Source organism: Rhagoletis zephyria, unplaced genomic scaffold (genome assembly GCF_001687245.7).
Source record: "Rhagoletis zephyria isolate East Lansing unplaced genomic scaffold, Rhagoletis_zephyria_1.1 Rzeph_scaffold_05150, whole genome shotgun sequence".
NCBI classification, from domain to species: domain Eukaryota; kingdom Metazoa; phylum Arthropoda; class Insecta; order Diptera; family Tephritidae; genus Rhagoletis; species Rhagoletis zephyria.
Window position 1 is genome coordinate 1 of NW_016162233.1, and position 17,746 is coordinate 17,746.

At 35.6% G+C, this 17,746-nt stretch overlaps 1 protein-coding gene across 2 annotated transcripts; it reads left to right on the forward strand.

The window, feature by feature from the left end:
* Nucleotides 1–6,491: 6,491 nt before the first annotated feature.
* On the forward strand, nucleotides 6,492–17,380 carry LOC108371691 (G-protein coupled receptor Mth2-like). 2 transcript variants are annotated; one of them, XR_001848781.1, is made up of 10 exons: nucleotides 6,492–6,678; nucleotides 13,230–13,778; nucleotides 13,837–13,993; nucleotides 14,065–14,250; nucleotides 14,329–14,580; nucleotides 14,650–14,821; nucleotides 14,911–15,105; nucleotides 15,184–15,307; nucleotides 15,766–15,842; nucleotides 16,925–16,951. XR_001848781.1 is itself a non-coding variant. In XM_017627297.1 (9 exons), the coding sequence occupies exons 2-9, from the start codon at nucleotides 13,266–13,268 to the stop codon at nucleotides 16,957–16,959; spliced, it is 1,587 nt and encodes a 528-aa protein (XP_017482786.1). In that variant the 5' UTR covers nucleotides 6,492–6,678; nucleotides 13,230–13,265; the 3' UTR covers nucleotides 16,960–17,380. The 2 variants fall into 2 exon arrangements, 1 of the variants encoding a protein (XP_017482786.1); XM_017627297.1 differs by lacking the exon at nucleotides 15,184–15,307 and having other exon boundaries at nucleotides 16,925–17,380.
* Nucleotides 17,381–17,746: the final 366 nt, after the last annotated feature.

The window sequence follows — 17,746 nt, forward strand, 5'->3', positions numbered from 1 at the left end:
CCCACAGTTTTACGCCGACTCCGAACGGCGATTGTATACTCTCGGAGGTTTTGTACTATTGCCTGCCGAGGGACGACCGCTGTTAAGAAAAATATATACATATATAATATTTTTTGCGATGTTGCTTTGACCAGTTTGAGCTTGCAATATGTAAATATGTGCAAGGATTCCTCCCACTAAATTTTGGGACTTTTCAGACACAAGGTCGCTATCATTTCTTAACTGTATTTTTCACAAATGTGTATGTAAAGACTCCCATTGCTAACAATTTTCATTCACTAATCGTACAATAAAAATAAACTTGTACTATTTAGCTTAATTTAAATTACAAAAAAAAAAAAAATCTCAGTGTAGACATAAATTTGTAGATGTATTGTGATTTCGCTTCAATATAAAAATTTTGAGCAGCACTGCCATAGAACTTTCTTACCGATTCACACACGCCCCTAGGTGTCTGTTACAGATATTGGTAACAAACTAAAAACTCAGATGTGCTATATAAAATTGAGCTCAAGTAACGCGCGTTTATCAATTTGCTTACTCTGTAAGAGCAAAATAAAAATTATTTATTTTGAAACAAATTTCTCTTATCCTTTGCCTAGTTTGGTTTGGAGACAAATCGGTTTCGTCGTTGTACCATCTTTTCGTATTTTTTCTTTCGTCTTCCGTCTTTTTTTCGTTCTAAAAATGAACCAACACCAACAAGTAAAATGAAAACTCTAAAATGCCTTTTCTGAGTTGACAGTCTTTTCGTTATGGGATATGTTAACTTTGCTCACGCTGCCGCTCTAATCACAACACCAGAACCAACGTCGAAGCGCTGGTATATCTCACATGGCGCAGATATGTAGGGTGTGGTCCGAAATGCATCAAGCCAAAGCATCAGACGCATTTATTTCTAATCTATTTTTGATGGAAATTTCCAATATACGCAGCCACGAATAAATGCCAAATTGGAACTTAGCTGCGTAAATAAGGCATTTCCATCAATACGCGTATGCATACTTATGTACGATAATAAAAATTAAAAAATCAAATATATATACATACATACATGGTATGGAGGAGAAAGCTTATAAGAAATCTGGCGCTGGTGTTGGCTGATGTACATTCATACAGATTAAAAAACTTCTACAATGTGGAAACATACATATGTATCTACAAAGTGCATGCACATTAGGGTGGTCAAAAAATGCACGGGAAAAAGTAAATTCGAAAGTTTAATGCTCTCAACCCTTATGATTGTTCTATGTATATCGAAAAAAAACTTTCCACCTGTTTTTTTTATTTTGAAATAATAAACTTTTAGAGGTCGCTCAAAGCGCTCAAAGTTCTCCATGTATTTTATGTGGGAAAAAAAAAAGTTTTCGTAGAAATGGTATAGAACGACCTGTAAAAATATTTTGATTTCAAAATAAACAAACATTGGTATAATTTTTTTCGGTATAGAACAATCCTAGGGGGCGAGAGCATTAAAATTCCGACTTTACTTTTTTTTGAGCACCCTAATGTAGATTTATACGTACATATGTGTGTATGTGTGTGTATGCCTCCGGGCATTCACTTGCTCCAAAAGTGCCTGCTGGCGATGCATTTGAAGACGCCCATTCCATGCATGCAGAACAGAAAACAATACTACCGGCGAGCATTTGGGTTCTAGATTATTTTCTAATTACGTATGGCGTGGTACGCGCATACATACATATGGGGTATTCACAACGATGTCGTAAGTGTCGTATTGTTGTATGTCGTAAACAATAATTTTTAACGAAACTCGTCCCTTTGGCCACTTGGTGAAAAAACTATCCTTCCAACAAGATTTTACGATTTCACGGCATATATGTATCTGCTAGACATTACGATCATCAAAGAGGTGCATTTGGCAGGCCAAGGTAAGAGAGCATAGGACGTTGCAGAAACACTTCGTCACCAAGTACTGTTAGTCATTCCGGAAAACACGATCTCGCCACAATTCTCATTAAAGTGAGAACTTTCAACATCTCGATAATCTTTGCCTACGCCGCCACGGATTTAGGGTCTAGATCAGAGGTTCCCAAACTTTTTTCCCCGTAGACCCTTTTCAAAACCTTACTGGTTTCGGTGGACCCCCAGCTGCTACAATTCTAACATATTCCCAAAGCTCATCAAAAAATGTGAAGATTAGATCGAACGATGTAAATTTGCATCGCGGGTGAGTTCCGAAACTAAATTCGGAGTGGTAAAAATAAAAATAAAATATTTTCTTGTGTTCCATTTATTAAAATAATGTGATTACACACCTGCAAGTTTTAAAAAACAGAGTTCGTAAAGCGATCAAAGTACTCTCTCGCTCTGAGGAGTTCTATTTTTTAGTAATAACATAAGTCGAGACTTGCATTGCCGAACTAGTTTGGAAGTACTTAGATAGAGGGCTGGCCAATGCCTTAATTGCAGCCTGGTTGTCACTTCAGGTAAGTAAACTCCTTTCCCTCCACCACGTAGTCTATTGCCATCAGCCTGGAAGATCGGGGCATATTCCCCCAGCGAAAAGTGAAGCTTATCCCAATTAGCTTCGAAAAAGACCCCAGGTCCAGACACAGAGTCAGCTTGGAGCCATCAGTGAAGATTCGACAATGTGTGAGTGCTGGAATTAAACCAGCATTCAGCCTCAGGGAACTCTGTCAAATTCACTGATAGCGGAATAGCGGTATCGAGATGGGCGCCACCTTTGCTCTCGACATCGTGGTGGCGTACTATCCCATATCACTGAAACGACACAAGTGCTCAAACCTCAGCCGCCAGCAATTTTCTCCTCGCCCCAATCAGTGTTATAAGAATATCGGTTTCTTTTTAGTCTGAAGGTGTCCTTTAAGGTTCACCACGTATGAAGACACAAAGTGACGGTAAGTGCAGCAGTGCATCAAGAGCCTACACACCACTCAAAAAAATTAAAGTTAAATAAAGAGGATGGTTGCTTGATCCATTTTCGTGGACCCTCATATTTTTTTCACGCCATCGTAGACCCCCGTCGAGTCTCTCGTGGACCCCTGGGGGTCCACCTGGACCACTTTGGGAATCACTGGTCTAGACACCTACTAGTACTTCCCAATCACGACCTGAAAATTAGCTAGGCGACATCAATGATACTCAGCCGTCTAATAATGGACTGAGACTGATCGACCCCGCTGGAAATTAAACGGAGACTCGGCAAGTGTTATTTTTGACTGTGGCGGCCCACGAAAAGATCGAGAAAATATACAGAGAAAGAGTTAAATACATACATACATACATGTCTACGGAGTTTTACAGCGAGTAGTGGTAAACAAAGGCCATCTCCGAATTGAAAAGACCAGGTGGGTCACTTGGTGTTTCTAACTGGCGGCAGCTGGCTAGACAAAATCGATTAAAGAGTTGTAGCGCAAATGAATAAGAAAAAGAAGAAGAAGAAGAAGAAGAAAGAGAAGATTATTCGAAATGATAATAAATTTACTCGCCTTTTGACTAAACAATTGGGCGATTTATTCCAAGTCGGGATTTGGCGTACCTACACTTGCGCTAGTTTTTTTCTATTTGGACTTTAAATGTATGAATTGGTATGTACGAAAGTTTATAAATATATACCTACGTATGTATGTATTTATGCAGCCATGTAGGTATGTACATATGTATGTGAAATGATCGACTTAAATTTCAAAAATCGTGTATTCGATATAAATATATGCATACCTATTGTGAGGGCTTACACAAACACACATATATGATCAATGCATGCCTACCAGTGTTGCCGCTATTGGTATTTTCCGACCAAATTTGGTCGCTTCTTTTTCATTTGGTAAGTTGGTCGGCAAAGTAAGATTTTGGTCGGATAGTTGAATTAAGTTTTTAAATTCTTAGCTATGAAAATATATATATCTCAAACATCATTTTGCATATAAATATTTGCCAATTGTACCTTTTAAACATTTGCCAATCCACTGATGGAGCCAATGTTATGGTTGGAGACTTGGGCGGGCTGAAAACATTATTGAGTGCAGAAATCGATTTATTTTATATAAAGTACACATGCCACTTACTTCACCTTTGCTCAGGCTAAGCTAGTAAAAAGTTTGCTGAAAAGCATTGAGACACTGTGCCGCAACATATATAGTTTCTTTTCCCACAGTCCAAAGAGGATACATGAGCTGAAGCAATTTCACGACTACTCTTCGGTAAAACCCTACAAAATCTTGGGCATATCTCAAACAGGATGGCTTTCACTAGGACGCGTTGTGTTGAGAATAGTTGAGCAATGGGATAGTTTGAAACTTTATTTTATATCCTGCTTTTACGAAAATATCTGATATTTTTGTTGGACCGAAACCTGAGATGTTTTTGAAAAGTAATGCCAATTGTTCTGGAATCCTTGAAGTTAAAACCAGTATAATATTATTAAAGTTTTACATAGAGAAGATATAAAACTTTTACAAATGCGATCTGGACATTGATATGTTTTGGGAAAAAGTTTATTCTATTAAAAATGGAATGAAAGAAAATAGCTTCATGCATCTCGCCAATTTTGGTTTTAATATAATTTCATTACCACATAGCTCTGCGGCCGTAGAACGCTTTCTTTGATAAAAACTTAAGATTGACAGTATCAATAGCATAATGTTATGCAAGGAACTTGTAAACAAAAATTACCCGCGCTATATGTCATTATTTGATTTAAAATTTACTTTTAAGAAATTAAACTTATTGTTACATAACATGTACATATGTATAAAATTCATATAACCAAGAAATGTTAAATGATCTCATCTCTGTGCCTAAGACTGTATCTGCATTTATTTATTTCTTGTTTGTTTTAAAATGTACAAATTACATATGTAAATGTTTTGTATTCGAAAAGTGAAATTGTATGCTTTCAGAATGCTTTTTTGTTATTGAAATTTATTTGGTAGGTTGTAGATGACTTTGGTCGGATTTGGGAAGAAAATTGGTAGGGGGAAAAAAATTGTTAGTGGCAACGCTGATCCCTACATACATACATATGCAGCATGGTACAATAATTACAGGTATTGCCTTCCCAGAGATTGCATCTTCGTCATTTGAAAAATATCATTGTTGCCCACACTAAAAGATTTACTGTAAGGGAAAGGAATATTTCTATTCACCATACGTGCAGAGAATTTATTTAATTTGCAAAATCCGAATTATAAACATTTGCTTAGTATACAAAACAAAAATTTTTATTTTATCCATGAGTTAATGATCAGTTTCAAAATTATGTTTTTATTGTTGGTTTGTACCATGGTGGGTTTGTACTACGCTATTTTGATCAATTTGGCTTATGTGCAAGAAAAACTTTCTTCACTTTGCTGCCCGACGATTCGCCAAACTCCTTTTTATTGCTAAATTTATTTCAAACTGTTTTTCTTTTGTTTTGAAAAATTATAAAAATTTAATTGAGCGACAACCAAAAGCAAAGCCACCTAAAAGTAAAATAATCAACATTGAATCTGTGTATGGGCACTGTTGCCAACTTGGTGCTTTTCGCACTAAATTTAGTCCTTTTTTTGCTTCATTCAAAACGCGAAAATTTTAGAGTTTAGTGCTTGGTACGTTTTTTGGTACTTTTCTTTTTAGTTTGAAGACACCAAATCTGTAAATCTCGACAAACAGGGGGCACAATTTATAGCAATTGTAAGTTTTATAAGAAACTTTACAAAAATTGAAACAAAATTATGTCACAATGACAATCATAAGCGAGAGAGCATATGTTTACCAACCAAATATGTGGCAGCACTTTCAATCATGTCAAAATTACATTCGCTCTTTAGACCTTAAGTTCGGGCTGAATTTTTTTATACGACTTTTCAAAAAAGCACTATTGAAAAAATAGAAAAATCAAAATCGGGTGGGATTTGATGAGCAGACAGCTTTTTTGACACAAAAATATGTTTTCCACTATGCGCCAGTGGAAAAGACGCTCAAATAAGACACAGAAAATTTTCTTTATGTTCCTTTAGTTCACAAGATCACAAGAGTCTGCAGTGTAGATTTAAACTACCACTTAGTTCATGAAACTTCATTACTGGGTTTTTCTTTCGTTTGATAGGAATTTTAGAAACGATTTAGCAAAACAAAGAAAATTTTAGTATTTTAACAGTCAGGAAAAATTAATCAATTTTGCTTACATCTAAGCGAGGTGGCAACGCTGGACACAGTTGTAAATTAGAAAACAAGAACAAGAATCTTAAGGTCGCTTGAATGAAAATATTTGAATTTATAGAAAACAGAATAAATTGATTTTTTATTAATTTGAATCGGCATCCCTACAATACAATTTTTCTTGCATACAAAGTCCATTAAATACTCCAATAAAAATTTGGTGCTTTTTTCGAGAAAAAAAACGCGATTTTTTTTTGGGGGTTTTAGTGCTTTTTCAAATTCAAAACTTGGCAACCCTGTGTATAGGCTTTGTTCTTCCACTCCAAAGGAACGTTCGAACAGTTGCAATTGATTACTTGGCCGGCTAACAAGCGCGAGTTCGGGGCGTCTAAATCGTTGCGTTAAAATATAAAGATTTTGATTTTGTTTACGCGAAGCAAATATACAAAAAGAAGCACCATATTGAAAAATTTGGACTGAATTACCAGATTTAAAATATACATATATACAAGAATATGTTTGGTTTTGCACTCTGATGCACTTAAAAAGGTAAACAACTTTCATTCTGGTATTCTAAATCGACACAAAGTAAAAGCGACGCGCATCAATAAACATGACACTTAAGGCCGGTCCACATAGAAGTTACGCGTTGGCTTTGGCGTTGGCCTTTAAAGGCCCACCCACATAAAACTTTGGCGTTGCGTTGGCGTTGGCGAGTAACGCCCCTGCTTGCTACAATGAACGCCTAGCAGCGAATAAAGATTTTATACCAATAAATGCATTAAAACGCTATTTCTTGTCCGCATTTGATTAAAAATGGAAAATTATTTCACATAATTTTGGTTATTTGGAACAGCTGACGAACGACGCACGCGAACGTGTACGTAGCGTAGCGTAGAAGTACGTAGAAACATATCAAGTTTGCTGTTGGTAGAAAGATAGAGATGCAACGTCTACGTCACGGTCATGCGGTGGTGAGTTTTTCTTAACACCCAGATCCCATAAGATAGATCGTGTCAGCTGATACGTTCTCCGTTTTTACGGCCGAGGGTAACTGCGCTTTTTGCCATCTCTCTGTTTTGCTTTTGCGTTGACGTTGCCCAATTTTGGTTATGTGGAGACTTTCATATAAATGCATGTAATCATAGTCAGATGTCGAAGCGACGCCAACGCCAACGCCAACGCCAACGCAACGCCAAAGTTGTATGTAAACGGGCCTTTAGAGTGCAGCTCTCTCTTAAAACTCTTATAACACAAATACATATGTGCAATGCGACAAGATATACACGTAGGCATACATACATACATACATATTTATACTTTTACATCCAAATGTATATATATGTACATACATATATACTATATCACTACAACAAATGCGCGTGCGTATGTGCCGAATGGTGAATGAGCGCTTAATGTGTAAAATTTGTGATACATAAATGTGAATGCGAACGACCTCTGCAGGATCATTAAATGCATAAAGTTATAAGAAATGCCAGCAGTGTTGCCAGATTTCGGGCGAGTCTATTCTCTTTTTGTCCATGCAATTCTATATATTTTTCCCATTTTTCAATTTAGGTTTCCCGTTTTTTTCCCTTTTTATATATAACCCAGTTTTTAAAAATGGCAAATCAATTTTTCTCCGCGTTTTATTTTTTTGTACGATCAATAACCGTATTTTAACAACTCAGTCAATAACAATTAAATTTACATGTAATATTATTAATTTTAAAAAATTACATTAAAACATATATTGCATTTAGTTATGCGCTATTTGTACATATAATTCGTGTGAAATTGTGATGCAATTTTGGAATCGCTGAATACTGATTTCAACAGCACTGATAAGTGATCAAATGCAGAAAATACAATATTGTGCTCTGCATTTTTAGTTTGATGTGATACCGAACCATTAGTGAACTGCGAAATTTTCAGCTGGCAATTAGTTATCATGAATTGACTTACATATATTTTTGAACATGCTTTTTGCATATTTTTGCAACTAAAATTTCTTAAGGCTTATTTTCACTATGTGATATTCAATGGATTTCGCATTGTCAAATAAGGAGGATAGGTCAGGATAGGTCTTTAGTCGTGTACGTGTGCTGTTAAATCGGCAATCTGTCTGTTTTTGGCACACCAAATTATCGGTAAAGGTATGGATAAAGGAGATAAAGTTCTGTCAAAATTTGTCGACAAATCTTTGGCGTCCTAAATATGACATAGTGAAAACCAGCCATTAAGAAGAAGGCTTGCTGCACATATTGTGCAATATGCTCGAGTTTGATTGGAGGCGGATGCTGACGGACGAGATTCTTCGCGTAACTAAACTTTAANTGCCGAATGGTGAATGAGCGCTTAATGTGTAAAATTTGTGATACATAAATGTGAATGCGAACGACCTCTGCAGGATCATTAAATGCATAAAGTTATAAGAAATGCCAGCAGTGTTGCCAGATTTCGGGCGAGTCTATTCTCTTTTTGTCCATGCAATTCTATATATTTTTCCCATTTTTCAATTTAGGTTTCCCGTTTTTTTCCCTTTTTATATATAACCCAGTTTTTAAAAATGGCAAATCAATTTTTCTCCGCGTTTTATTTTTTTGTACGATCAATTACCGTATTTTAACAACTCAGTCAATAACAATTAAATTTACATGTAATATTATTAATTTTAAAAAATTACATTAAAACATATATTGCATTTAGTTATGCGCTATTTGTACATATAATTCGTGTGAAATTGTGATGCAATTTTGGAATCGCTGAATACTGATTTCAACAGCACTGATAAGTGATCAAATGCAGAAAATACAATATTGTGCTCTGCATTTTTAGTTTGATGTGATACCGAACCATTAGTGAACTGCGAAATTTTCAGCTGGCAATTAGTTATCATGAATTGACTTACATATATTTTTGAACATGCTTTTTGCATATTTTTGCAACTAAAATTTCTTAAGGCTTATTTTCACTATGTGATATTCAATGGATTTCGCATTGTCAAATAAGGAGGATAGGTCAGGATAGGTCTTTAGTCGTGTACGTGTGCTGTTAAATCGGCAATCTGTCTGTTTTTGGCACACCAAATTATCGGTAAAGGTATGGATAAAGGAGATAAAGTTCTGTCAAAATTTGTCGACAAATCTTTGGCGTCCTAAATATGACATAGTGAAAACCAGCCATTAAGAAGAAGGCTTGCTGCACATATTGTGCAATATGCTCGAGTTTGATTGGAGGCGGATGCTGACGGACGAGATTCTTCGCGTAACTAAACTTTAAATTCCATACAGTTTTCCCATGAGTTTACCGCACACTATTTTAGCCAAATAGTATTAATGAAATATTTATGGGCACGGCGGATGCGGTTTTCCCCGTTTTCACCACTTTTATTCCCGCCATTCCGTTTTTGTTCAACGTTCCCGCAAAACGGGGAAAAATGCGCTCTGCTGGCAACGCTGAATGCCAGACAAACATAGATATTTATGTATGTATGCATGTTGATATGTATATACCCATGAACCATGGTACAATAATTACAGGTATTGTCTTCCCAGAGAGTTTTGCTGCACATCGAAATTCGTGCTCCCTTCTTTTCATTTTGTCGCAGTTCAATGTTGATTCTTTCATGATACAAAAAAGAAGGTAGTTTCATTGTCACTTTTCGGGCGCCATATTAACTACATGACAATTAAGCAGATTGTGACATTTCATGCTACCATACCTAATCCTCAAATATCATTTTTTTTTTAATAATTTACAAAATCGAAAGATTTACCTTCTACCGGGAAGCCATAAGTCTAAATCAGAATAGTTTTGCCCCAGTTATTTAAGTTTTTCGTAAATTACTCTTTGAAAAAAGTAGATAACCAGCATCAAAAATCTCATTATTATGAATCCGTTGAAAAGATTTTTAAATATTTGTATGCAGATTTTTTTAGGCCTAATCTGTTTTGTCATCTGAGGGGACCTTTTTCAAAAAGTTCTTTAAGAAACTATTCAGCTCGCCTAAAGCTTAATATTTTCCGAAATATTTTGATGGACGTCTTAAAATATAATAAATTTTGTAATCCCGGTGGAAAAACCGCAAGTTTTTTTGGTGCTGCAGTCTAATGTATATATATATATTTATGTATGTACATATAATTATTCCTCAAATAATTTTATGGAAAGTATCCAAAATTGATTGAGAACAAGTGACAGGGGGCTAAAACCAGCGAAAAACAAGCAATTCCATTAAGTTTCACTTGGATTAATATAAGCACGTAATATTCCAGCAAATCGTTGGGTATGTATGTATGCCCATCACTGATTTTTAAAATGAAATCCCATTTAGTCATTCAAATTCTGTAAACTCCTATTTAAAACTATTTATCTTCTAGGCCCCTATTGCGAGTGTCGACTGGCAGTAGAATAGAAATTTGTCGATCGAGTCGATCATCTTTTATTTTGCTATTGTGTAACTTGATCGATAAAAATGTGTGCTATTGTGAATGGTTGACNCGACTAAGCGACACTCACAATACCATCGATAATCGATAATCGCTTAATAGTCGTTTATCTACTGCCAGTCGACACTCGCAATAGGGGTGCTAATCTCGAAAACTACTCAACGGATTTGGACAAGATTTTCTCTAGTTATGCTGTATCGATAAGAGACTGAACTTTGGTACTTAGAATTTCTATTGGGTTGCCACCTGTCTAAAAAAATTATAAGATTATTAAATAAGCATCAATGTTTTATTTTTTTATGATGGTTGCCACCCGTTAAGGAAATTACTATATTCAATATTAATAAGCGAAGGTATCAGTTGTACATCGTCGCTGTCAAATGAAAAGTCTTAGTCTTTAGAAGTGCAATAAGGTTTTATTTTTTTGAAGAGGGTTGCCACCTGATTTCTCCAAATGCGTATATGTACATTAGGCTGGTCCGCAAATGCAGGAATGCAAATTTTTACATCAGATTTCATAAGCCTCAACCCCTAAGTCATTGCTACTATAGTGGAAGATATCACATATAAATTTTGGTCCCGATTGGAGTCGTTTAAAGCGTGCCGCATAGGGGTCAAACTTCAGATTACCCTATAAAAACGTCTTAAACGACTGCAATAGGGACCAAAAAATTAATTCAAATTTTTAGAGCCTCTATAGAGGAATCTGCACTTTGCCCACTGTGCGACACGCCTTAACCGTCTCCAATCGGAACCAAACTATATATGTGATCTCTGTGATCGTGGTATTACCGATCGAGGGGGCTGTGAGACTGAAAAAACAATCGTTAATTTAATTTTAAGGACCACCCTAATGCACATACTCGAGCATACGAGGCCGGCTAAATTGTATTATGTATTTATGAATTAAATTTTATTCGATAAAATCGGAGGTCGCATGCTTATAAACAATTTGCAGCTTTTAGCCGTCGTAAACCAAAGAAGAGTTATAAATAATGTTGTGTGTGTTTTATATTGTAGAAGTGTTTTGATTTCAAAAATCTGGGATAGAAATAATATCCTATCTTTCTTTTGAGCAATAAAACGTAAATAACTAAAGAATCCCGATTATTGTCCATGTAGACGCAAGACAGCAGCAGCAGAGGAGAGGATTTGAATTTTTCGTAAATTGACATTGAAGAGTACAGAACCAACAACAAATTACACGGAGCTTGTTGTTTGAGCTCTGGTGCTACTATTACCTAACCTCGGGTGTACGCGTGTGGTAATTTTTTATTTTTTCAGCTATAAGGAAAGTCATTGCCAGCAAACATGACAAATGCTGATTTAGCGCAGCCCTCCGATGTTGCCGGCTGGAAGGCAAAATTTCTGATAAGAATGTTGTTTAAGTTTTTATGAACTTTTATCGTCGGAGTATTCACTGGAAACTCATATATTTATTATTTATTTCATAAAAAAGCACGGCTTTGTGTAGCCAGTTGGTGACTCATTGAATGCTGATAAGTAAAAACATTAAACCAAATTTCGGCTTTAAGCTTCGCATGTTTTGTTGGTTATTTAAGCTATTAAGAAAATTTGTGCGAATAAATGAAAAAATTAAAACCGACTTTCTTGCCCTCGGCTACCAATTCCCTCAGCCTTCAAGGCTCCGAGTTCCGATTGGATTGCATCATACCTAATCAGCTAGAAAAGTCCGATTTTGCCTATATTCAGTGAGCTTCCTATGTTTCTTTTATACTCAAGACAGCCAATGTATCTCTTGTATCCCCTAGGAGTTTTTAGAAAACTCAGTTTTCCCCCCATTATTTTAAAGAGCCTAGTCTTCTTTTTATCAATCTCAAATTCAGGCTCAAAAATCACTGCAGTGTTTTTCCTAACGGAGGTAATCACCATACCAAAGGAGCTAATGCCAGTCAAGATTGTACACTAGGGTTGTCCAAAATAAGTAAAGTCGGAATTTTAATGCTCTCACCGCCAAGGCTTGTTCTAAATCGAAAAGTATACCCCTATTTTTTATTTCGAAATTAAAAAAAATAATTAGAGGTCCCTCAAAACGCTCAAAGTTTTCCATGTATTTTATGTGGGGGAAAACATAACTTCTCGTAGAAATGGTATGGAGGAATTCTTAAAAATCAATAATTTTCTATCGGAAAACTCTGGTTCTCTTCAGAAGACTTCCAATAACAATACCCAATCGTTTATTTAACCATTTTTTAATACTAAAGATTTTTTATTTATCCCCCCTTACATTTTCTTGCATTTTCTGGGCGTTTTGGCGGACCTATAAAACATATTTACTATGAAAAAATGTTTAAATAAATAACTAAGTATTATTATTTGGAATCTCCTGAAGGGAAGCAGAGTTTTCTGATCGAAAAATATTTATTTCAATACCATTTCTACGAAAAGTCGTTTTTCCGCATACAAAATACATGACAAATTTTAAGCGCTTTGCGCGACCTCTAAATATTTTTTGATTTAAAAATAAAAAAAATGAGGGTATCTATACCTTTTCGGTATAGAACAATCTTTTCATTTAAATAAAATTGTTTGTTTGTTTAAATAATTAGTTTGTTAGATGTTGATATATCCTTCTATGCTAATTAATAAACAGCCACAATTGAACCTTTGATTTCCTTTATTCTTAAGCATTATCCGGACCTTCAAAATTTACCACTCGATACAATGAAGGCTTTTATCTTCGCACTATTTCTCGGAGCCCCCTATCTCTTTCGCCACATTAATGCTTTGCCGGAAATATCCAATTGCGCCTTTGAGGACACCGTCAATTTGACCGCCAGCAAAAAATTCAGCAACGGATCTTACCTCTATGAAGGTGTGTTGGTGCCACCTGCTCTAATCGGCCACTACAACTTTGTGGAGCTGTACGGTGGAGAACGTCAGCATGTGAAGAAACACATTCGAGGCTGTGTGTGTCGCCTCAAACGATGCGTAAAGTTTTGCTGTCATCCTCGGGCGGAAATGTATCGCACAAGCAAGGACTCCGATTCCAAATGTAATGAGAAGCTGAGTGAGGAGCTTTCTTATTCGCCCTTCGTAAATATTACTTTACGTAATAACAGCCAGGTTTTGATGCATGTCCTGGATGAATTTGTGGTGCAGCAAGGAATCCCCTGCGGTGGAGCATACATGCTTATGCAGCATAAATATGAAGAACACCGTTGGGAATTGTTTGAGGTAAGCCATGAAAGATTAAATTGATTAATTGAAACGCATACTCGTTCGTTTGTTACAGAATGGTACACTGCTACGCACAAGTGATCAGGTGCTCCTTTCAAGACGGGATTATTGCCTGCAAGGATATAAGGCGGAAGATGGAAAATATATGCTGAATCCAATGAATTGTCCCATTACCTATGAGGAGCCTCCAACACTCATGCTCAACACGATAAGTGGGTGAAAGTGTACTTGCAATCTTTTCAAATCAAATACTTATGAACGAGAATTTCTTTATTCTTCGCAGTTCTGATGATTTCTGCTCCATTCTTATATGCGACCATTCTGATCTACTGGCTCATCCCGGAGTTGTGGAACTTGCACACCAAATGTTTAATTTGCTATCTACTGTCGTTAGCTATTGGCACCACGATGATTGTAGTGACAAACATCCAAAAATCGGATTACGACAACTTGCTTTGCGCCATTATTGGTAAATTTCATTTTATAGGCTTTAAGATTTAGAAAATAAGCAAATTGGTGAACGCATTTTCTTTATATATTTCGACAGGATTTGTGACGTACTATTTCCTCACGGCGGTATTTTTCTGGCTTAATGTCATCTGTTTTGATCTTTGGCACAATTTTCGCGGCACCAAAGGAAATGTTCAGCATTTGACTCAGAGAAAACGATTCTTCTACTACGCTCTCTACGCTTGGGGTCTGCCGGCTCTCATGACCGTTTTGACTATAGCTTTGCAGTACTCCGATTTGCCAAATAAACTCAAGTCCGGTATAGGATATTCCCATTGTTGGTTGAAAGGTACGTTCGCGTGTAAATAAATATTCATGCAGTCGCACATAACTTTTGAGTCTCTAATTCCGCGTGAAGTTGACGACTGGTCAGCCATGATTTATTTCTACGGACCCTGCCTAGTGCTTATTGTTTTCAACATGGTTATATTTTACCTAACCGCTGAGCGGATCTACACCATACGAAAGGAATTGAAAATGTTCTCTCAGGGCGAAGACAGCAGGCGACATTTGCGTTCCCAAAAAAATGAGTAAGTTCTTCTTTAATGAAACGTGTGCCTCATGTGAGTATTTGTATGCTCACCAACCATGGAAGAACCAATTTAATGAAATACTTTAGTTTATGGCTCTTCTTTCGATTGTTCATTGTTATGGGAATCGGTTGGTTGCTGGAGGTGCTGGGCTATATCGTTGGCAGTAAGAGTGAGTACGCCATTATTTTCGCATTCGCCGACATTTACAACGCTTCCCAGGGTTTGATTTTATTTGTGCTGTTGGTTATGAAGAAGAAGGTGCTGCTACTCATAAAGAAGAGGTAAATTTCTAACATATTTATTATTATATTATTTCTAAATTGGCAATATTTGAAATAAAAACTTAATAATTCGCGAAGAATTTTATGCATTGAGGGGTCTGATACCACAGACTCAGCTGATTCGCGGTGCTCTGAAGAGGACGTAGCGCTGCAAACTGTCACAAATGGAATTCCCTCGATATTGAAATGAGTAAATGAATAGGTAAAAAAACAAAGGATTTCGGTTTTCGTATTTGGTTATGGTGTTACTAACGGTTTTTTACGGTCGAATGGATCTAGGCTTGCTGCACATTTATTCCCTTAAAGGACACTAATTTTACTTTTCTTGTTTGAAGTGGGTTGCAATCGCATGAAATGTTTAGGAAAATACTATTTTGCATACATAGGTGTTTGTGTTTATTTGATATACATTTTAGAAACTACAGCATGTTTGGTACTACTTTAACATTCATATCGTCGCCATCAATGCGAAAAGCTCATATTTCCAAAAAAAAAGTCAATTAGGCCTTTGACATACATACATACATACATTGATAACGACGATTTGCATACATACATACATACATACATACGTTCTTCAATCTGATCCGCTTGATTCCTCGATGACCAATATAAATATCTACTAAACTATGGTATTTACATTACTTGCTTTGGTTTTAGAGTCTTTAAATCGGATAGCACTGTGCAGTCATCAAATGGGCGAACAACCAAATCTAGTGCATCGACCAGGGAACTGAGTAAGTTAATGAAAAAATTGCATTCAATAATTTTATATGTTTTATCAAATGATTCGCACATTACAATTTCCTGAGAAAGTGATGACCAATAACAGGATGTTGGCATGAAAAAATTTTTAGCTTGGTTATTTTTTACCCAATTTTAAGTTTTTATAATGGCTTTGGAAAGAAGAATATGTATATCGATGGCTGAGTCCCTGAAATAGGGCGTTCTAGAAAAGTTTTTTGACATAGAATGTTTTCGAACTGGCTGCCGACGAGATAGGTCGATCTTCCACTCGGCCATCGATATGCAGTATTTAAAGAAATAATTTTGTGAGCACATTGTAAATATGTACATATGTATGTAAGTGGAAAATTTTTTGAATAAATCTGAAATTTACACCAATTTTTGTCATTTCTACAACAATTGGATTGGATTCACTTAGATTCTCTTTAGAAAAATGTCATAACTTCACATTTTTGTTTAGTTGATTTTAATGAATGATACTTAGTTTTAGACAGAATTAAACATTCTTTTCGAAGTAGCAACTAAAAGAGACAATTTTCTTTTAAAATTTGGCAAAAATTGTTGTAAAAGTTAAAAAAAAAAAATAATAAAAATGGGTGTAAATTTCAAATTTATTCCAAAAATATTCCACGTTTTTACAATGTGCTTACGAAATTTATTATTTCCTTCAACAATTTTTAATGAGCTTGAGGCCGTTTTTAATGAAAAACTTATTGTGGAAAAGCAACAATAATGTGAAAAAAAAAAATGGTAGAATGGATAGCTATTTCGGAAATCACCACATTTCCTCATCAGACTTCTTTCAGTAGGCTTCGAACCGACGAGCCCACTTACTCAGCCAGTTAGTTGTTGCCTATGCACTGTGGTGCTAAGTTTGCTTTTTCCCACTTTTTCGTTTTTCGTTTTTTTTTTTGTTTTTGTTATGCCAACACAATCAAGCGCAGCTATTCCGCTGCAATTCACTTGATCATGTGGTGGTTGTTGGTTTTGTTGGTCTTTTCTAATAATTCTATTTTTACACACACACATGTACTGTAATTAATTTTGTATGTTTTTTATTACTGTTTCTTAGCTAATCTGGCAAGTCGACAGAAAGTCCGGAACTAAGGATCACAGCATAGATAGACTATGTATCCACACATGTCACCTACAAATACATAAGTAATATCTATATAATTTCTGTCTATTCAAACAAGTTTCTCTGCATACAAATCTCTTGACTTCATACGAGAGTGCTGAGTATTCTTGGCAACTCAATTTTAAACATCTACACAATTTATAAATTTATTTAAAGAACTTATAAAAGTCCAAATACGTAAAGCTAATCGCTAGTTTATTAAGTTGGAGGTATTCATTAGGTCCATTAGAACTTTGGTATTAATATTCGTACAATAAATGTCTCTACAAATGCATTCTAGGATTTTTTAGGTTAAGTTTTATGTAAGAATTTATAAAATTAGAAGTAAGCGATTGTAATTAGTATATTTTCAATAAAAGTGGGTTTTATGAAAAAGATAAAACGCCTTTATATAAGACACATAGGTTTAGTTTAAAATCTGCTGCAACTATAGGATGTTAACTATTTTTTATGGGTCCCCCAAAGACACCGAAAAAAAATGTAATGGACGCACACATAAAAAATCGCTAGTATTAAAAAGTTGTAAAATAAACAATTAGGTATTATTATTGGAAGGCTCATGAACCAAAACAGAGTTCTCCGATGGAAAAATGTTGATTTACAAAATAATTCTATACCACTTCTACGAAAAAGTTGTTTTTCCCTATATAAATTACATGGAAAACTTCATATGCTTTGAGCCAGTTTTAAATATATATACAGTGCCGAACAGAAGTATTTACGGCTCTTTTTTCGCTTGTTCATTACGATGGGTAT